The 21,303-nt window shown below is 55.2% G+C and overlaps 6 protein-coding genes across 6 annotated transcripts; 1 reads left to right on the forward strand and 5 right to left on the reverse strand.

Annotated features, from left to right (window-relative positions):
* Positions 1–2,294: 2,294 nt before the first annotated feature.
* MAM_06595 (CFEM domain-containing protein) lies at positions 2,295–3,960 on the reverse strand (the record flags this gene model as incomplete). The annotated part of the gene is made up of 4 exons (XM_040825393.1): positions 2,295–2,784; positions 2,857–3,541; positions 3,623–3,743; positions 3,874–3,960. 4 exons carry the CDS (start codon positions 3,958–3,960, stop codon positions 2,295–2,297), a joined length of 1,383 nt encoding a protein of 460 aa, XP_040676604.1.
* Positions 3,961–5,965: 2,005 nt separating this feature from the next.
* On the reverse strand, positions 5,966–8,162 carry MAM_06596 (uncharacterized protein; the record flags this gene model as incomplete). The annotated part of the gene is made up of 3 exons (XM_040825394.1): positions 5,966–6,621; positions 6,690–7,832; positions 7,985–8,162. The coding sequence occupies 3 exons, from the start codon at positions 8,160–8,162 to the stop codon at positions 5,966–5,968; spliced, it is 1,977 nt and encodes a 658-aa protein (XP_040676605.1).
* Positions 8,163–8,636: 474 nt separating this feature from the next.
* MAM_06597 (Terpenoid synthase) lies at positions 8,637–9,620 on the reverse strand (the record flags this gene model as incomplete). Its single annotated transcript, XM_040825395.1, has 1 exon — positions 8,637–9,620. The coding sequence occupies one exon, from the start codon at positions 9,618–9,620 to the stop codon at positions 8,637–8,639; it is 984 nt and encodes a 327-aa protein (XP_040676606.1).
* A 3,360-nt stretch (positions 9,621–12,980) lies between these two features.
* MAM_06598 (uncharacterized protein) lies at positions 12,981–13,583 on the forward strand (the record flags this gene model as incomplete). The annotated part of the gene is made up of 1 exon (XM_040825396.1): positions 12,981–13,583. The coding sequence occupies one exon, from the start codon at positions 12,981–12,983 to the stop codon at positions 13,581–13,583; it is 603 nt and encodes a 200-aa protein (XP_040676607.1).
* A 3,732-nt stretch (positions 13,584–17,315) lies between these two features.
* On the reverse strand, positions 17,316–18,398 carry MAM_06599 (dehydrogenase/reductase SDR family member 8 precursor; the record flags this gene model as incomplete). The annotated part of the gene is made up of 1 exon (XM_040825397.1): positions 17,316–18,398. The coding sequence occupies one exon, from the start codon at positions 18,396–18,398 to the stop codon at positions 17,316–17,318; it is 1,083 nt and encodes a 360-aa protein (XP_040676608.1).
* A 714-nt stretch (positions 18,399–19,112) lies between these two features.
* On the reverse strand, positions 19,113–21,029 carry MAM_06600 (sulfatase domain-containing protein; the record flags this gene model as incomplete). Its single annotated transcript, XM_040825398.1, has 1 exon — positions 19,113–21,029. The coding sequence occupies one exon, from the start codon at positions 21,027–21,029 to the stop codon at positions 19,113–19,115; it is 1,917 nt and encodes a 638-aa protein (XP_040676609.1).
* Between the last annotated feature and the right edge of the window lie 274 nt (positions 21,030–21,303).

Raw genomic sequence — 21,303 nt, forward strand, 5'->3', positions numbered from 1 at the left:
AAAAAATAAACTAACTAAACTAATTAAACTAATAAAAATATTTCTAAACTTTATAAAACTAGTTAAAGTAAGAGAGAAAGTATTTTATAGCTATTAGTATAAATTATTTCTAATTTAATTTTAATTTTAACTAACTTACTATATAAAATAAATATATAAATATTATAAGCTATATTAAGCCTTTAGAAACTTACTATATAGTATATCTTAGTAATTATAAAAAGGCTATCTTTATAGTATAGTAGCTATATAGTAAAGAGTATATTATTTAGTAATATACTAAGTAAATTTTATTAGCTAGAATTAGTTCTTAACTAGTTTATAATTATTTAGTAAGTAGTTTATACTATTTCTATATCTTTATTCTTATTCTTAACTTTATTTTTATTTTTATTTTTATTCTTATTCTTCTTATTCTTAGAAAGAGAGAGAGAGAGAGAGGAGCTTAAAGGTAGAGGCAGAGGTAATAGTAATAATAATAATAATAATAATAATAGCAGTAGCAGCAGTAGTAATAGTAATAATAATAATAATAATAATAATTATAGCAGTAGTAGTAGTAATAGCAATAATAATAATAATAATAATAGTAAGAGCAAGAGCAGAGGCAAGAGTAAGAGCAAGAGTAAGAGTAACTAGGTAGGCAGCTTAGTAGCATTTTATTAAAATTAGTTTTAATTTCTTTTTTAATTACTTTATAAGTAGTTTAAGCAGTATATATACTATTCTTAGTTAGTAATATATAATAACTATAGCTACTACTTTAGTATTAATAGTAGCAGCTTTATTATATATAGTTTAAACTATAGTATTAGTAGTAGTAATAGTAGTAGTAGTTAGTAGTATAAAAGTAGAAATAGAAATTACCTTAGAAGGCATTACGCCTTACTATATAGGCTTATATAGTATTTATAATAGCGCTTAGCTATTAATATAGTTTAAATACTATTCTATATAAAATAAATATTAATTATTATATAACTAGTTTTAAACTATTTTCTATAGCAACTTATAAGCTAAGTTATTATTTAATTACTTCTTATTATCTTTAAAGTAGTACTTCTCTAAGTTAATTTTATAAAATTAAATATAATAGTTTTAAAGTAATAACTTAATTATATATTACTATATTTATAAGAAATAAATAAGAATTAATTTATATATATATCTAGTTAGTATTATACTTAATTATATAGTATACTATTTACTTTAAAATAGTAGAATAGTTCCCTAGGGAATAAAATTAGCTAGCTATCCTAGAATTATTTCTAAGTTAGTTCTAATTATTACTTTTATTATTTCTACTAAAGAAGACTTATAGCATTAAATTTTAACTTAAAGATAAGCTTATTAGCAAGTTGCTTCTTTAAGTTTAAGTATTACTAGTATTATAATAATAACTTATATCTATAAGATATTTTTTTTTAAGTAGTGCTGCAGCAAATCAGCAGAATGCAAATTAGGAAAATTGTAGTAGCAGCATTTGCAGATGCAAGCTAATGTGCGACCGTAGAGGGGGCCCCAACGAAACAAATTGGATCCAAATCACAAGGGCATGCCAATTGCTCGGTGCGCCCAGCTCGCACCGCGACGGGCAACCGCGGTTGGTCGGATCGCAGCGTCGTCATGGTACGGCCAGAGTGCAACGACCGGCGTTTCACGGAGCGCTGCCATTATCGGAGCCAACGTGACTTTGGGATGAAACGAGTCAGCAACTTTGCAAGTCGCGTCGAAACTATAATACCCCATTCCTTGCAATCAAATCTTATCTCGCCTGGCCGTCTTCATGGCTTGCCGCTTCCCCCGGCAGGCTGTGCGTTTTCCGGAGCAAGGCGCACCGACGTATGTGTGCAAGACGTATTTATTACATTGCCATTCGGAATTCAATGGCGCTACCTTCGACACAGGACTGCTCGACTGTCCTCAACGGTCCATCCTAGGCTGAACAAATCATCTCCAGCGTCCATCGCAAGGGACCGGTCTTGCAAGCCGCATGGCCGGTAGACAATGAAAACACGGCAGCCAGCACGAATACAATTCCCCGGCTCTCTCGGGGTGACATTGTCGGTGGACAAGGTCGGACCGCCCACCGCTCCGATTCGCTTTGCGTGTTTCAGGCTCACCAAAAGACAAATGCGTTGCATCGGGGAAAGACGAGGGCATCGTTGTCGCGAATAGCAGCATTGCCTTGGAGGTCTGTTCAATTACATGCGCCCCTTCTCCCGGCACGTCGTTTCTTTCAGCAGCGGCGCAGACGGAAGAGGCGCAACCGAGTTCCAGGCACCAATGGCCACTCAACCCGTGCTGGCCTTTTCTCCGTCTCCAAACTCCATCCGCGCGGCCGCTCGGTAGGTAGACGTCTGGAATGTCGCCGCTGGCTCGACGGTGCCATCCTCGCCGGCGGGCAACGCTTGCAGAGGCCGTATGCGGACCTTGCCATCCCAGGCTCCCAGCTCGCCTTCTTGGTCCGGCAACAGCTTTGATCGAGACAAGCCGGCCAGGTTGCTTGCGCTGCCTTGGCCTGCAACACGTGACCTGCTGCTGCTGCACCTGCAGGCGTTCCTCGACACACAACACCACGACGTGACGGGAGAATCCGACCGAAAGGTCCGAGGATACATGCGCACGAGCACCAGGCGCAACGCAGGCATACACGCGCATATAAAGGCGACCGACACCTCAATCGTCGACCAAAAGACGACGCTCCACTGATCCCAGGTCGGATTGTACGAGTTTCCAAAGTAAACGAGCGACTTGAGCCGGAGCATGGACACGATGGTTACGCTGGCCGCGCAATCAAATCAGCCTTGCGCGCACGTTCGAGACGGGACGTCAGCCGAGGAGGCAAGGACTTACATGGCTCCTGTCAGAAACATGATGGCCGCGCCGACCTTCTTCTTCCAATGCAGTCTGAGTTTCCTCAGCTGCGTGAGCGGCAGCGCAAACAGCCAAATGTCGGCGACGACGCCCACAACGCCATTGACCCATCCCGACGCGTTCATGTCGACGCAGCGTCCCATCCTCGGCGGATCGTCGCGAAACCTCTCCCAGTTGTACTCCACCGGTGTGCATTGGAGCACCGTTTTCAGGACAAAGGCCAGCCCGGAGGCGACGTGGAACGCCACCGTCACCCAGAGCAGGCGGCGGATCACGTTCCCCGGGAATATGCTCAGGTAGAACAGGGACAGCGACACCTTGACGAGCGTGATGAGCGTCAGGTACAGAATCTCCATGACGTAGAAGTAGCGCCCGAACTCGAGCAGCGTGGCCATGTCCAGCGTCCAAATATCCCTGCCCAGGCCGTTGGGGGCCAGAAAGAAGACTTGGATCACGACGCTGGGTATTCCGAGCACGAGGGCAGCGAGGATCGTCCAGTCGTCTAGGCCGAGCCTCCTGCTGGCACTCAGGTACTGCTTGAAGAAGAGGCGCATCATGACGAGCCCAAAGGCCAGGCTGCCCAGCAGGAAGTTGACGACGGTGAAGACGAGGCCGTTGTCTCGGACGGGTTCGTTGCACAACGTCGACGTCAAGTTCTTGGACACTGCGTCGTCGTGTGCAGGGGGCGTCGTCAGTTGCAGTCTGCGACTCAAGTTTCGGGGCCGCGGATGCAACGAGCACTTACAGAGCGCGTTTGACAATCCGCACGCTTGAAACATGCAGGCGCCCATGGCGGAGCGGTATCCCTCGTTCTGGCAGATGCAAGCCACGTTGGTGAGATCGCATCTTGCGGCAACACACGACCACTGTCGAGTGAATGGATGGATGCATGTTAGCCTTCGCCCAGGCGGACCAGACATTGTCGAACGAGCCTGGCTCGTCGCGTCCCGTCCGGCAGCAGCAGCAGCAGAAGAACATCGTGGGAATGCAACTCACAGCGCAAGCTGGCAGCTGCGTGATGTTGACAGCATGTGCCGCGAGGTGCACAATCGGACCAGACTCCATGTGCATCGAAGCCAACATGGTCGGAACGAGGGCACGGAGAGCGAGTTCGTCGTGTAGTCGGATTGACTGCAGTATTACACCGGCATGTGTCCTCGATCAAAGGCGCCTAACGGCTCTTCATGGCCAACGAATCCTGCACGCCGTTCCTGGTCGCGACCGCTGGCTGTGATGTGCTGGTGATGTCGAGGATATGAGGGAGAAGGTACGCAGTCCGGGGGGCGGCCGGACATGAAAAATTTTTTCAGACTTTGAGATATGGATCCAGAACATGCATGAACGATGCAGGTCCGAGTCTTGTTTTATCCCAACGAGTGGCGGGTTGCCATGAACCTTGGCTCATCTACTCAGCGTCGTAGTAGTATGTAGTATCAGCACGGAATATGCCCTCCCTCCCATGGTCAATGCCACCGGCTCAAATGTAGTCTTTTCCGGCATCACGGCTGCGCCTCGTCCATGACACGGCCTCTGACAAGACTGCTTCACTTGGTTTGGCATTGCGCACCGGTGACGGCTGCCGTGCCGCGCCCTCGAAACGGCCCCGATGTCGAGAGTCATGGGCGAGGCAAGTTATGAGCATCATAGCGAGAGCAGCTGGGGTCAATGCGGCTAGCCATGACATGCCCTGTTTTTCTTCTTCGCGTTGCAAGCCGATAACCAGAGGGCTTTTCGGATCGTACGCATCGTCATCTTAGTGTCAGACATGGCACAGCAAAACACCAACTCCACAACAAACGGCTTCAGCTGGCCCAGTAGCACAGCGGCTTGCTTTGCCAGACGTTGATCATCCGTGGCACATCTCATGCCCTCCTCAAGTTGACGACCGAGCTCCCTCCATCCACAGAAATTTGTCCGGGGTATGCACAAGTTTCTCCAAGCCTCCAAGCCTTCCCGCCACTCGTCAGTGCAGCGTGCGTTTTCTATTTCTCTGCATCAGGTCACGCGGCTGGGGTCGTTTGTGTTTGAACTTCTCTGTACGGAAATGCTCCGTCGCCCTGGTGGACTCTGGCTACTATCACGTCCCACGCCCGGCTACATCAATAGCCCTCAATGTGCCGCTACCCCTGGTCCATTTGCGCCATGGCCAGCCCCAATGCCTGTCTGAGCGTGAACAGCGCAAACGATTTGACAGGAAGCATAAAATTGGTCGCATGTCGGCGGCCCCAGCGGCGGCCGCAGGACGATCCCGGCCGCGGGAAACCATCGTGTTGAGAGGCAACCATGGTTCTCTCCGTTAAATAACAGAGACCGCCAATGACGAGCAAGGGCCGTGTGACACGACCTGGATCCCTGGGCTTGAAAGGTGCTTGGCAGTGTGATGATGACAATACACATCCATCCATCCATCCACTGATGGCCACAGCGTACATTTGCTATGCTCCCGCCTTGCCGGCAGCCATGACCGCTTCACGTCCAATGCCGGAACTGCCGTCGGCGAAGCATGGCCACCCGCTCTGCAAGGGCAGGCGGAGAATGGAGGTATTTGGCGCTGGCTTGGAGACTGCTCGTGCTCCGGTTGTTTTGCGAATACAACAAGGCAAGACGAATGTAGTCCGAGCCGCGACGTATCCTGCTCCAGGTTTTCGGCCCATAAATAACCGATAACGAAACGTGAGTCTCCGTCGCGAGCCGCCCCGACGGCCCAGTTTCGTCCTATTTGTTGCAGGCTTGGCCTGGACGACTCGGAGAATTTCTTGCCACTTTTTGTCTGGGGTTGGTTGACCTGACTTCTCCAAGAACCCCAGATCCATTGTGGCTCTTTCTCGCCGCGGCATCGCCACAAAAGTCGTCGTCCAAAAAAGTGGCAGAGTGGGCAATTGTGCAGAGTCAAGGGTAGACTATGGCCTAGCGTTTTTGACAGAGGCATGATACTGAATTCTCATGTGCTCAATTCGCATCGAGCCTCCGCGGGCACTGCCGTCAATCCCGGGCCGCGGGTTGTTGCTTCGACCTGCACATCCGAGAACCCGACAGACGAATCTTGTACTTGCGCCGGACTCGGCGCCGCAAAAGGTGACGAGCCATTCTACACTCCCGTGAAATCCACCCAGGAATCCTGAAACGTGAAGTCGCTAAAGTCAGTGAAGAAAAAATCGTTGGGCATACCCGTGGCGCCCATGTCAAAGAGCGGCTCTGGCGGCGGCTCTTGCGAGGCCCTCCCCGGAGATGCTGGTGCGGCCATGGCGGCGTCTCTTGCGTGCTTGTGAGGCCAGTCGGCGCCTTTGTCAACCAGGCTCTCCTGACCGTATTGGGCGGCAAACTCGAAGAGTCGTTTTTGAAGACCATTCGCGACGCGGCGGAGCGGGTGTGCACACGTGAGGCGCATCTCGGCCAATGCCGAGACGACGGCGCTCAGCATGCGGTAGTCGTCCTCGACACTGATTTTCAGCTGGTCCCGGTGTTTGATGCATAGCTCGAGGAGCAGGTGGCCGGCGAACGATATCATGATGTGGATGTAGCCAGGCACCCTCCAGAGATTGCCGAGGAGGCCGTCGGCATCCAGGATCATGCGGAAGATAGCGACGGCAGCGTCGTAAGCCATCCGGGCGGCGGTGAGAAGCGCCGCGGGGATCGATCCTCCTCGCAGGCCTCGGAACACATGGTGTCCCAGATATAACTTGCCAAAGAGGTAGTGGAGTCGAAATGCCAACGGCGGGAATTTGCCCATTTCTGGGCCCGGATCTAGCAGAGACACGCCAAGGTCAGACTCTCGTCATCCACGCCGTGGGCCGCGGCCACGTACGACTTACGGAACTTGGGGCGAAATTCATCAATCCACCCATCCAGCTCAAGACAGAACCGGGGAAACTCAGCTGCGCGCGATGCCAGAACCGGAGCAGGGTACTCGGACCCGAAGGTGCGCTTCATCCTCGCCATGATCAGTAGCAATGAGGATTGGGCAACGAGGCGGAGGTCGTGGTTGGTGCACGCCTCGCTCTGCAGGTACTCGTGTCTCCTGTCGAGCACGTCCAGATGAAGAGAAAGGAGGCACTCGCGGTTGTTGAGGATGGCCTGGTGCTGGTCGCTCATGAAGATGCCGTACCAGAGCCTGACGCGGTCGCGGGCCTGAGCCTGGTCGACGTTGCCATTCGGGGGGCTCGTGGGGGTTTCCCATGGCCCATTGATAGATTTGAAGATGTGCCGATGGAGCCTGACGTCACCGGCACGCCTCACGGCGTCGCAGAGGAGAATCCTCGACGCGCCGGGGAGCCAAAACGACCCAATGAGCAAGGCGCGGATGTGCTCGACGTCCTGGCGCTCGAAGAGAGTTGTGGCCACAACATGCCGGTATTCACGGTAGCACGCCTCGAACAGATGGCCGTAGTCCACCAGGTAAAGAGATGAGACTGTGCAGATGGCGGCGATCAAGGCCGGAGACGCGTCTCTGACGCCGTGAGCGGTGCTGTGCGTGTGGGCGAATCCGTACAGGATCGGATCCATCTCGACAAAGTAGTGCCTGACCAACACGTCCGCATCCTCAACTGTCACCAGCCCTTTGCTGATAAGATCAGGCTTCTTGTGCGGACGCGAGGACAAGGCAGTGGCAGGACCGTGGGCACGGGCACCAGCTTCAGACTCGGGTTTGCTAAGATAGGCATCGATGGGAGCAGTGACAGCAGATGGAGAGGTGTGTTGCGACGGCTCACATAGCAGTCCCTCTTCACCGTCATCTAGATGCTCGTCTTGTATGCCGGATCCGGTGCCAACACTGCCCAGGGCGGCCGACTCCAAAGGCTTTGGCAACTCTATGCCCAGTTGCTGGCACACCGTCTCAAGCGTGGCATGGACTTTGCCCAAGTCTCGGCCCAGAACGGCAAGTTGTCTGGGAGCGTCAGGACTCAGCGTCGCGAAGCGAAAGGATGAGGGGCAGAAGGCGAAGAGGCGCGGGATACCTGTGGTCAAGAATAGAGTTGCGCAGGCCGGTGTTGATGACACATTCTATGTTGCGCCTTTTGCATCTCTCGCACGGCGGACGCTCCGTCAGAAGCTCACATTTGATCTAAAGCGGCCGTGAAGACAGTCTTGTGTCAGTCCCCATGGTTACGATCCGTGACACCGGGTGACAAGTTGGTGCGGCCAAACTTTTTGCCTGCGACAAGCAGCACAAGATGTGATGCGCCGTTTCGCCGAGGAGGCATGAGACTGCGGATGGGCGCCGCTCGACATGAGGCGCGGATTCTTGTGTGGGCTGTCGGATGCGTCGCCGGAAGCCTCGTGCGCATCGTGTTCCGCCACGTCGGTTGTGGAAATGGAAGCAATGTGCCTTTTGGGCATCGCGCTCATCACCAGGCTTGCTTGTGACCGAGCTGGAGATGCCAACAGGCGTCAACAGGCGTCAACAGGCATCAACAGGCATCAATGATGGCGAGGTCGACTCGCACGCCGACGGACCAAGGGCAGAATCAACAAAAATGTGGGGCATTGGACTGTATGTAAGCAACCAATCACGGAGCACATGCTGGGTTGCTTCTTTCTTCTTTTGAATACTAAACAACTTTGCTCAACAAGCTCCTTCCTCGCGTAGTCGGCACTTGCAGTCGTGACTCGTGACTCGTGACTCGTAACCCAAAAGGTCAAGTCGTGGCGTGGCACGAGTCGGCCGGTAGCAACTACTTGCCAACAGAACATCTCTTGGCTGGCTAGAACCGAGTTCCCTTCGCACGCAGCACGCAGCACACAGCACGCACGGCTTTACGTCAAACTGGCCTTCTCGACCCCTTCATGTACCTGCTCTCCGCCCGGCACACCCAGAAGAGCGTGGACTTGTGCGTGTGCATGATGGCCTCGGCTTCCACCGGCCAGTGCGGCTGCAGTTCAGCAGCGCTGCGCTCGATGAGTGTCTCATTCTCGAAAAACATTCGGCCAATCTTCTCCGCGGCCTGCATGTCATCAAGACCTTGGCCTGCCTTGACCACGGCGATCAAGTTGGCGACCTTGGTCTCGTCGGGCCTCTCCAGGCCGGCATGGAGAATGACATCCAACAACAGCGCAACGTTGAACGAGCTCAGCATCACGGTAGCCAGGACACGCCGATTGCGGAAGGAACTGACATGCAGTTTCTTCCCCTTGAATCCCGTGTACACGTTGATAAAGTGAATGGCTGGCATATACACATTATGCGGCCGGAGGCCGACGTACTGATCCATGGTCGGGATTCTGTCCCGGCATTCGTACGCTCGCAGGCTCGTCGTGGCGTCAAGGTACTTGGAAAAGAATGACTTGATTATTTCGTAGGCGTCCTCGTCCCACTTGTCGCGCCGAAAGAGCTTCGCAACTCGTCTAAAGTGCTCGGGGTCGACGCCTGCTTCGGGGCCGACTTGTTGACTCTCCCCAAACACATTGCCAAGACCCGCGCAAGCTGCCTCGGCCGTGGCCGGGTCCAACGTACTATCAATGCAGTCGTCGATATACGTATGGGGTATCAAGTACTTGGCGACGTCCATGACCTGCTCTGTGCGCCCATAGCAGTAGGCGTACGAAGCGAACATGCCCACAAACACATACTGGGCGAGTTTCGTGTGTGGTGGGCTCATTTTGGGCTCGAGTTGCTTGTACTCAGAGACCACAGCTTTCTCGATTTGCTCGTGATCAGGATGCTGCTGCCAGCAAGACTCATTGTGGTCCAGGATGTACTCGAAAAGCCGGCGTTTTGGTGTTTGATAATGCGAAATCGGATCCATCAGGAAAAAAGAATTCCTTACCTGTATCTTAATGCTCGAGGTGAAGAAGGCAATAAACGAAACAAGGACAGCTCAGGGACATTATAAACTCAACGCCCATGTACTTTTAGTCTTGCTTGGAATTGAGTTTTCGCCGGCAAGCTAGCGTCCAATGCAAGACTGCAAACTCAGCCCACACTGGGTGCACATGTCGCGAGGCAGACGCCAGGGCTTGGGGCAGATGCTGATATCTCAAGGGAAGTGAGTGGTCTTCGCGCCAAGATCTACTTAACTGGTTCCGTCTGGGGAACACAAGCATGCCAGAGCATGGGACGCTGTTGAGAAACCATGGCGCCGTGAAAAGGCAGTTTGAAGACACGGCAGAGACGGCTGGGGAAACGCACTTTGACGGTGTACCCTCTCAACCGCACGTGGATGACGCAGAGGAGCAAGTCACTGCTCTTGTCTCCTATCTCCTTTCTCTCTTTCGCAACCAAATGTTTCCCTCTGTGCCAAGAAATCCTTTTCACAATAAAAATGCCTCACGATCAGGTCCGTGCGTCAATCCAACCTGTTCCGGTGATGGCACGCTCGGTTTTTGATGCTATTCGTGCGGCAAGCACCAGACATAGACACGGGTATGCTGCCTCAGCAACCTTTCTTGCTTGCTTGCAAGAACAGCTGAATAACACGTGTTTTGAGCATTACTCCCCCCGAGGCGTCCATCATCGTGCAGAGAGGTGAGGACTGGACGGCCAATCTCGGCATGTAGGGTGAGTGGCGCCGCTTGCGAAGGGGTTGCGACAGATAACCGCCACGTTCACACAGGTCGCGCATTATCCTGCAACAGTAGTCTTTCGCCAGTTGAAAACTCTCTCCGGCTTGATGGACACAGGCTGCCGTGTAGGTGACAAACTTGCGTGAGAAACGCCATGCAAGTTGGAGCATTCTTCGTACGGGCAGGTTGCTGCGGCGTTCCCAGGGACCATGGGCAACTTGGACCGCGGCTCAAGTGTGTAACGGACACGATTTGAAGCGTAGCTTCTACCGCAGCTACTGCTGTTTCCGGTCGGCATGTACAGGCCAAGGCAAAGGGAACGGCGGCGGCGGCGGGTCTCGAGAGTCTGTGATGACGGCGGCTTCGATAGTTGCAGACGCGGTTGTCCTTGGGGGTCTGTCACAGCCTTGTACGCTTTGTCGACATCTTCAATCTCGTGGTACCCGAGTAGTTTTCGGCCGGCCTTTGCAAATGAGCCAGAATCCTATCAGCATTGGTCCGGCGACTGCAAAATGACGAGAGCGTTCAGGCACTGGGGTACCATACAACTCCGACAAGATTCATTCATACTCTCTTGTCACATGTATTGTGCTGGAAATGATACATCACAAAATCCCATTCCCATGAGCGCAATGGATGTAGTATGTGTGTCCGTTGAACGGGGGACAGGTGAGGGATGGTCATGTGAGCCTGCGAGGCGTCGGGCATCAGAGACGATGACGAAGGGGGGAGAAAACCACATGACATATCCGTACAACCTTAGTCATCAATTTACTGCATAGCCAAGGTTTCATCCGGTCTACCGGGATCAATGCCGTTCTCAGTGGTCCGGCATTTACCGGTCCTGATGCCCCGGGCTTGCGGTTCACCTATGCCGGATGGATCTGCCTTTGCCCTATTGAAAAGGGTCGATTCACCATGTACAGCACTACGATTCTACCTCAATGCCAGATACAGGCTCTCAGAGAGCGCTCCAGCCTGGGGTCTGGATTCCTCAATAGCATTTGCCCAGTCTCGAATGTTGACTAGTTGAGCTGTTGGATGTAGAACCGCAAGTAAGTAATAGTTTCGAGGAATGATTTCCGCTGGAGGGCTTTCGCGCGCATTGCTCTACATGCCATTTAAACGAAATAACGTATCATTTGGGGCAAGAATTGGCTCGGGCACAGTCGGCTTCAAGATGTTCCAACCTGTGTCTCTGAATCACTTGATTCTTGAAGCTGGGGGCTGTTGGCAACTGATATCAGCAGGAGACTAGTATGATTAATCATGAAAGTGTGGGGAATGGCGCCATGTTTTAGAGACATATGGGAGATGGTTGCATGCAATATCATACGAGACATGTTCTATATTTCATTTACTGATTTGGGGCATATAAACATTGAGTTTTGGGTTGCTATAAACTCTGGCCCACAACACTTTCCGCCAATAGCTGCGACGGAGAATGAATTCCCGATAGATTCATTCGGGAAAAATAGGAACTGCCTAGCAGCGACGCAATGTACATCTGCGCGAACACAAGCATGCGGCCATTGGGCGTCTTGTGACATCTGGCTTCCCACAAACGATCCGTTGCCCCCAGGATGGTGATTGAAGAGCAGAAGCCTCATCACATCGAAAGCGTCGTGCCAAGAAACGAAAAAACTATAAAGCCATCGGTAGCCCTGAGCCGGAGCTGCCCTACCGTTGGCCTTGACAACAGACATTGCCTTTAAGATCCATGCATTCTTCGCGTCCCTAGTCGGGCATAGTTCTAGGGAACAACCACCGCCTCTAGGACGTTGCCGAGATACAAGAAGCCAGAAAGCATCGGGATCAAGAAGCTCACAGGTCCATTCAAGGAACATTGACGCCTTTCATGCGGGCATAGCCCTCTGCGCCGCCGACCAACGCGGCACTTCCACTGCTTGAGAATGCAATCCTAGACGGGCTCTTCAAGCGGGTAAGCGGCCTGAACAAACCACCCCGTCCTTTTACTGGAGAAAGACATTGCAAGAAACTTGATGTAAGAGGCTTGATATGAGAAGCTTGATATCCTTCCGGCAACCAACCACATGCGTATTGCGAAGATGAGTGAGTGGAAGACCACCCCGGGAGCTTTATATGGTCTCTTCCGTGGCCAGGTTATACTTTTCGAATCAACAACCAACCCCACGTCTTGTCGACTGCACGTCCTTGGTGCCTTGCACGAATCTCGACACCTTAGACCCTGCACTTGGACAAGATGCTGATTTACGGCAACTCCCTGGAGCATTCGAGAGGGCCCACGCAGGCGGGCGTCTCGGTCAAGAAGTTGGCCCCTATAGCCCTACTCCATGTGGCCGCCAGTCGGTATACCCAGACGACTGGCTAACGTATCCGAACCTGGGTAACCTCAGGGGTGAGGGCAGCCCGAAAGCGCACACAAGGCTGTCTCTGCTAACGTAGGAGGGGGGAGTGCTTCCCTGGCGCTCGGTAAACGCCACGGCCCCCCAGACTAACGTGACTACATGCATCAGTGTAGTTGGAACGACTGGCAGGATACTGAAGAGAAGCTCTGGCTGAAACAGTCTAGACGGCACCTATATTCACGGAACTCGGACGCCACCGACGAGCCGTAATGCATGGATTCTTACAGCCTTAAGACGGGAACTCTAGTCGTGTACGCTGCACGACGGCTCACTGCCTCAAAGTGTGAGCGCACTAAGCGGGGTGGCAACCTCAGCCTTCTTTTTATGATTCTCTTCTTCTTTCTGCCGGCCCTCGGTAGCTCCTTGCCGAAACAAATCGAACTGCCCGAGGACTTGGCTTGCTTTGCCAGGGTTGCTTCCTATTTTCTCGACTACGATTTCCAGATCACCCGGATACTGGGCATAACAACCATCGAGGGCTTGACTAAGCTGGACGAGGTCTTCCCCTCCTTCGAGAGCCGCTTGTCAAACATGCCCTCGGGAAGTGTCATAATCCAAGAGGTCGACGGATTTCCGTACTTCAATCACATTGAGATCGATGATGGATTTGACCCTTACAGGGTCAACACGGTCCATTCCAAGTCCGTCACTCTACCCTTCAACTTTCAAGCACAGTCTGCCATTTACAGTATTCCCGCGAAGACTTTCTTCAACGACGAGGGTTTTCGCCAGGTTCCCTTTTTCAATTCGCGCTTTACATCCTCGCAGCCGGCTACTCATGTTGAGGACGCGCCCATTGTCGAATCGCCGCCGTGACAAGTTGACGGGATTTGGACAAGGAGCCAGGCGCTGGCGACTGACACCGAAGGAGGAAACACGTGAACAGATGCCCGGGCGCAAGGGCATGGGGGGCCGGGCGATGGGGAATTTGAGCATGTATGCAGGACTGTATAGTCCTGAGTCTTGGGAGGATCCTATTGTAAACGGCGGAACGGCAGACACGGTACATCGCAAGGCCTTCTCATCCTTCCCTTGTCAAAGAGTCAAATCAAACCCCGTTTGCCATGGCAGTTTCTCGAGTGATGATGCACCGTACAGAGGGAAAAGTGATGGCATGCTGTTGATCATGTACAAAAGGAGACTTGATGTCTCATTTGTTACAAAACACGCGGCTTAAAAGATTTGAATATGCTTCTGGTTCGGCGGCCTTGGCTATGATGCTCGGTACTCAGACTTGGCAGGTGTCGGCTACAACTTTTGTCGGTGCATTGCAGTGGCGAATTGTCTCCCTCAATCTGCTCAAGAATCTCCAGACGGCAAAATGCCTGCATGGTCCGCGTGCTCATGTCTGTTCATCAGCTAGCTCTACCGATGGCCCGGGGCAACCCGCAGCCTTCTATTCTCTTTCACTCCCTTCTTCACGTTGAGCCGCTTGACTTGCCCGCTAGCCTGGGGAAGCATGATGTCCCCGGAGTTGAGGAAACCAACGGAAGCCGGCTCGTCAAAATCACACTGGCCGCCATCCGGAGCGCGCTGTCCGCCGTGTGGACTGCGTCGATCTGTTGGGAATCCAACCCTGCGTCAACACCCACCTGCGCACACGCCTTGACCGTCCAAGAAATAGTACGTGAGCTCTCTTGTGGTCGACTGGGAGTCGATTTCAGTCATTGTTCATGGCAGCCAGCGCTTTTGCTATGCTTTCCAACTAGCGTTGCCCTCACGTTCCTCCAGATTCTAAATTTACCGCGACTTGAAGGCTTGCTTGGCTCTCTCGAGGTATTTCAAGTGACGCCGAAATTTCAGGTGACTCGATGACTAGTCACTCCTGGAGGACAAAATAGAAACCAACAATCAACGGCATGTAGCACTTGTCTTGTGAACAACCTCCTTGGTCTTACCAACCGTACCATGTTGGTCCGAGAAACCAAAAGGCCATCGCTCGCCAATGCCCAGGAGCAGCAGCAGTCCAAGGTCTGGGCTTCTCCGCGGCCGCATCTGGAGACGCCAACACACACCGACAGACAGGATGCACTGAACCTCCACGGGAGCTTGCCTGCGTGCCTATCCCAGGGGGCCGGGACCATGGCGACGGAAGGGGAAGCCAGACTGGCCAGAGTCCGCCTCTAGATCCCAGCCGGAGTGCCCCATGGCACTGTTTACTACGTCACGAACGGGATATGGATTGGTGAAAGGAGTACGGCGCACATTGAGCTTGTCCCGTCGGGTCACATTTTCGAGTCCCCCAAGTCAAACCCATAGTGCCGTACTGCCGAGAAATCGAGCAAGAAAATCGCCATCGTGTAACGTTAGAGGCCCAAGTCTACATGCGGGTGCGTAGACGCGTCGAGTACCTACTTGCGCTGTCGTCTTCGTCTCCTGAGCAGCGACCAGTAGAAGAAAGAAATTAGTTTGTATTACAGCTCGGAGGAGAGTCATCCGTTCCTGACTACCTCACTCCTAACACGTTAGATTTCACGCTCTCTCCTAGGAGGTATTCGTGCATTTGTGGTGTAAATTTGATGATTTGGCTTCGTCTTGTCAGCTTGAGCAACGACGTACTTGGGCTCTCTTCTGTCGCCGTCTTGATGCAACATGTCGTATTTGAAATCGTGACGTGGTGATGACGAGATGTTCTCTGGATGGATATTCGCTCGTTTCTGGCCCGTGTATTTGACTGCCCATATCCAGGTGGCTTAAGCCGTATCAAATGCGACCCGCGTGACCTTGGAATGCTGTACCCTGGCTGTGTATCACGGCGCCGAACAGACTCAAAAGAGCGTCGTCTGGCATCCGCTCTGCTCCCCCCGTGCCTGCAGCCGAATGTGGGAATGTAGAGAGGGGACCAGAGCCTTTTCTCCCCGGCCACGTTAACCTCAGCAGGGTGTGCTTGCTGGCCAAGGTGTGTGTTGCGTGTTGGCTGGCCAGGTGACGATGTAGTTACGAGGCCAACTCCAAACCGGGGACTGGCAGGCTGTGGAAACCGACGAGACATGGCGGGGACGTGAGAAGACGCAGTGCAGAGTGAAAATGTAACCTCGGGCGTGCTCGCCTGGCGCAGGTAAGAGAGGCATGTGTCGTACAGGAAGCTGAAGACGGCCAAGGCCCAAGGGTCAGCAGCGTTCACAACTCGCCATGTTCACCAGGCTCTCCACCAGGAGCGAATATGCACGGGCAGACGACGAGAAATGCTCTGGGCTGTTGGCTCGACACCGTGCACCGAGTACGTAGTTATGTGAAGTGACGGGATGCTGTTGGTCACGGAGTCTGGTGACTGGTTGTGCGTGCAACCTCACCTCGCCTCGGCTCACTTCCGCTCCACCATCCATGGGATTCCGTGATCCTTCATCGCATCCTTCTCGTCTCGACCACGAACCATTCTTCCCCCAGCGCCGCGCCACCCGAGGGGCACCGCCATTGCTGGCAGACTGCAAGCCTTCCGCCGCGTCTTCCAATCTACCCTCTCACCGTGAGTGAGTCCTCGTCCCCCCAACGAAAACATAGCCAACAGCAGCCATCACGGCTCCAGGGCCGTTCGCCGCCGTTCGCCGCCTGCAGCTTCATCGCCAGCCCTCTCGCCGTGAATAGTCCAAGCTAACAGAGCGAAAGTGAAGCCCATCAGCTAGCAATGCATACGCTCGACCAATGTCGAGGCACCATCGTCACGTGCCGTCATTGCCCGCCGTCTACTCTCCAGGGCGTCGAGTCCCTGGAGTCGATCGAGGAGACGGTATTGGGCGCCATTTTCAACGTCGTCCCGGCCCAGCCACATCTGCAGGTTGGCAACAGGCCGAGCCCAGAAGCCCCGGTGCCTGTCGTGGCTCGTCATCAACGTGGGCGTCCTCGACGGTCAAATCACGCAAAGACAAGGTGTAGGGCCAGGACTCGATCAAGGCTGGTCGATCCGCCGAGCCGAGCTCTTGCTAAGCGCCGAGGTCCCTTCTTCCGCCATGTCAGTTTCAATAATGGCGACTGATCTGGAAAGGTGGCTGAACACGATGGGGTCCTAGACACGACCAGGGCAGGATTTCTGTGACTGGGTCTCGTCTAGACTTGTAGACCAAATCGACTACGGCGTAGTCTTGCATAGCCAGGTAATAAATCATCTTTCTGTATAGGTACTGTATGGCCTTTTTTTTTTTTTCTAGGAGATTACAAGCTGGGGGTAAAACCGTTTCCCCTTGTTCATTGACTAGACGTCTTTACATTATCAAGCAGTTGATCACGCACTGATATGGCCCAGGAGACAGGAAAGAAAATCAAGGCTTTTACCCGGGACCACGAGTATGCAGGGGGGCAAATGCTGGCCAGGCCCGGTCGTCGAGGCCGGGAAGGGGATCGCAATACAGACGACAGTAGTTGATTTCTGAGACGCTACGCCTAATGACTTTCAGGACAAAAAGGAACCACGAATTTCATGAATTTGCGTTTGCTCGGACAAACTCCCCCTGCGGCATGTCGGCCGTCGACGACGTCTCGGACACCGCCGGCGCAGCGGACGGCCGCAAGCGCTGCTGCTCCGTATCGACCACACTGGCGAGCACGCGGCGTCTACCTGCCCGTCAGCTTTTTCGCATTGGCGCCCATGAAGTTGTGAATGAGGACCTGCAGCCACAGCGGGAGGCCGCGGACGACGGACGCGGCGCCCGACGCCTTGGGGACGACGACCTGGCCGGCCTTGCGGGCAAAGATCTGGGCGACGGTGTCCTCGGCGACCTGCTCGGGGGTGAGGAAGCTGACGCCCGAGCTGGCCAGGTGGCCCTTGAAGCCGTCGAGCAGGGGCGTGGCGACAAAGTTGGGGTGGACAATGGTGGTCATGACGTTTGGCGCGTGGTAGACGTGCTTGATCTCGGCCTGCAGGGCCTCGTGGAAGGCGAGGGCCGAGGCCTTTGTCGAGCCGTAGTCGGCGTGGCCGGGGAGCCCGACAAAGGAGGCGACGCTGGCCATGGTGACGATGTGGCCCTTGTTGGCCTTGAGCATGCTGGGCAGGAACTGCTGCACGGTGAGCCAGTGGCTCATGGTGTTGATGGCGAAGATGCGTTGGAGCGCCTTCTCGTCGATGTCGAGCACGGTCTTGGGCACGGCGATGCCCGCGTTGTTGACCAGGATGGTCGGCTGGCCGAGGTCGCGGCGCACGCCGGTGGCCGCGTCGGCGATGGACGACGCCGACGTCACGTCGCACCGGTAGTAGCGGACGAGCGGGCCGGCCTGGAGCTGCGGCGGCAGGGGCTGCACGTCAAAGACGGCCACCTTGACGCCGGCGGCGACGAGCTTGTGCACGATGGCGAGCCCGATGCCGCTGCTGCCGCCGGTCACGACGGCGACCTCGCGCGGCCAGTCCCAGCCGGGGGCGCCGCCTAGTCGCCACGAGTTGGCGGCCATGGAGCTGAGCTTGGCGTTGACATGGCGCGCCGTGCCGACGGCGAGCAGCGCTCGGAGGATCGACTTGGCGAGCGCGAGGCCGTGGTCGGGCGGGAGCGACGCCCGCTCGAGGAGACGCTGGAGCGTGGCCTCGGGCGCGCGGCTGAGGAGGAGCAGCAGGGCGCCGGGGACGAGGGGGTTCGCAAGGGCATCGGCGGCGGCGCTGATGGACTTGCCGACGATGGAGTCCTGCAGCAGGTAGAGCAGCGACATTGTCGTCGTCGGCGGCGGTATGGAACCTTGTGTGTTGCGTGGCCGGGCGGACGCGATGGCTCGTGTCGGCGGAACGGGCAGTGAGGGCGATGGGTGCACGACGAGGTTTGTTTGCCCGGGCTGGAATCTAGCTCAGGCGACGACGGGAATTCCAGACGACGGTTCAAGACGAGCAGACACGTCGAGTGAAATACCGAGTTGCTTGTGCCAGCCTCGATCCATGCGGCGGCGTGCGGTGCCTCGGCTTCCGGCACGAGACGCAGGCGCCCGCAGCCGGCGACGCCAATGAGCCGGGCGTTCGGGGCATCCTCCACGTTCCATGTCCCCGCTCGGACCCGCCGCTAGTACAAAAGGGGAAAGGAGGGGCCGCAGCACGGGGAAATCGAACAACCTTGGCTATAAGACGAGCCGTCGGTGGCGGGCGAAGACGCGCGAAGAGACTTTGTTGTTTCTTTCCCCCAAGGGCCCGTGCGAGCGAGCAAGGTTTTTTTCTGCATCCGTGTACGGGGCGCAGCGTGCAAAAAGCATGGCAAAATTACTACAACTGGATGCGCGGTTGCCCGCCGCTTTGATCGGGCAGCCCTGCTTGTCCCATCGATGCTGGGCACTTCTATATAACCTCTATTCCCTGCCGCCCCGTCCAATGCGCCCACGGGAACAAGAACCACAACTGGGCCCGGACGGGAGCGACGCCGCCGTCCTCGACATGCTCCCTCACGACGTCTGCCACAGTCGCTTGCGTTCCACCGCCCACCACTGCGCTACAGACTCTGCCTCGCGCACCCAGGCGGCCGCGTCCACGCCCAGCTTCCGCTCGACTTCGGACCCGAGCCCGTCGAGAGACCAGCCCAGCAGCTCTTCGTCCTCTCTCAGCCCGTCCTCTCCCGTGCTCGTAAAGACGTACTCGGCGCTGTTGTCCCAGGACAGGACCAGTCTCCACGGCGTGTCTGCCGACGTCACGGCGAGGAAGCGACCGCCCGGGTTGACCACGCCAAAGTTCCAGGCGCGACGGCCGCGCCTCGTGGCCTGAAACGGCCGGATGAGCGACTGTCCCTCGTAGTCCTGGACAATGTCCGCCGCTGCGTCCGCGTCCCTCGCGCCCAGGGACACGGTGCTGAGCAAGAGGTCCAGCACGGTGGGCAAGATGTTGATGGACGTCGAGTTGACGGCCAGCTGGACGCGCGGGATCCGCGGGTGCCAAAACGCCAGAGGGACGCGGAAGTTGCTGACGTGGGCGTTCTGGTAGGTGCCGCTGACCTGGGCGTCCTCCTTGAACGCCTGCCCGTGGTCGCCGACAAAGACGACGAGCGTCTCGTTTGCGACGCCAAAGTCGTCGAGCAGCTGCATCATCTCGCCGATCCAGGCGTCGTTCCAGCGGATCGTGTTGAGGTACTTGTTCATGTCGTCGTGCGACGCCGTCAGCCCGCTACGCTTCGTGCCCATGTACTCGGTCTTCTGGAACCACGTCGGGGTGCCCCAGGGATGGTGCGTCGTGCTCGTGAAGTGGGAGAGGAACATGCGCTTGTTGCCCTCTACCGCCGCCTTGACGTACTCCTTGATGTCCGGTCTGATGGCCGTCTCCGGAAATCCAAAGTAGTTGATCTCCTTCTCGTCCGTCTCCCCCTTTTGGTTCCGCTCGTCGACCTGCTTCCTCGTCACGGTGAGGTCGAATCCAATCATCCTGTCCATGTCGTGTTGGTTGTCGAACTCGTCCGCGATGGACTGGAACAGCGCGGGATACCACTGGTGCTCGCGATAGTCGGAAGCGTTGGACGCTCCGTCCTTGAGCGCGTTGAACAGCTTGAATATGTGCGGCAAGCAGGGCTGGTAGCTCTGCAGCCCCGACTCCGCGGACCAGTCGACGGGCAAGGGCCAGGCGCCGCAGTGTATGGCCGCCAGGCTCTTGATGGACGAGCTGCAGGTCGTGTGCGTGCCAACGACGTTGAGGCCCCCCAAGCCGGCGTCCGTCGTGTCGTGCCACTCGTCAGATTCTACCGCGATGGGTTTCCCGTCAGAGGTCTCGAAGCTGGCCGGCACTCCGGTGATTCTCTGCGCGTTGATACCCAGCCGGGCCAGCTGGCGGTTCACCTCGTCGTGGCGGAACGACTTGTCGTGAGACTGCAGCACCATCTTGTGGAAGCTGGAGCCGTTGCGGAGCGGGAACAGCTCCTGCCGCATGCTCTCCATCTGGATGAGCACGACGTGTCTGATGTTGACCGAATCCAGCCCCAGTGCGCTCCTCAACTCGGGCAGCACGTCTCCGCCGAGATTGTTGATCCTCAAGGGGTCGTCGACCGGGTTGTAAAAATGGTGGCCGTCGGATGTCGAGCCCGGAGACGCCGCGGCGGCCATGGGGTCCGTCACGCTGTCGTTGCCCCGACTCGACCTTGGCTCCGGGTCCGTCACGCTGTCGTTGCCCCGACTCGACCTCGACTCCGGGTCCCAGCGACGGAACCCGGTAGGCGCCGGCGCCGGCAGCCAGTCCGGGGTCCTGCTGTTGTATCTTCGGATGAACTCGTTGTCCTGGCCCGGCGCCCACCCCTTGAAGTGGCCGTCTGGCAGCTCCCAGTTCAGCCTCGTCACGAGGTCCGGCAGCGGCCACGTAACGTCGGGCAGGTCGGCCACGGGCATCGTGCTCAAGCCCAGCACGGACAGCAGAGACAGCGGCAACGTCGTGGACGTGTGACGGTACGGCAGCTGAGGCTGGAGCGTAAAGACGCACAGCAAACAGCCCACGAGGTCAAGGGCGACGAGGCACCAGCACACGACGTGACGCACAGTCCGGCACTCGGCAGAACAAACCCAGCGGGCGGCATCGCCCGGCCACGAGTTGGCACCGGGCTGTCCCGCATCGGTGGCAACGCTGGCCTTTTCATCGGCAACGGGGAGAAGATGACCGTGCCGC

Source organism: Metarhizium album, assembly GCF_000804445.1.
Source record: "Metarhizium album ARSEF 1941 chromosome Unknown scaffold_22, whole genome shotgun sequence".
Taxonomy (NCBI): domain Eukaryota; kingdom Fungi; phylum Ascomycota; class Sordariomycetes; order Hypocreales; family Clavicipitaceae; genus Metarhizium; species Metarhizium album.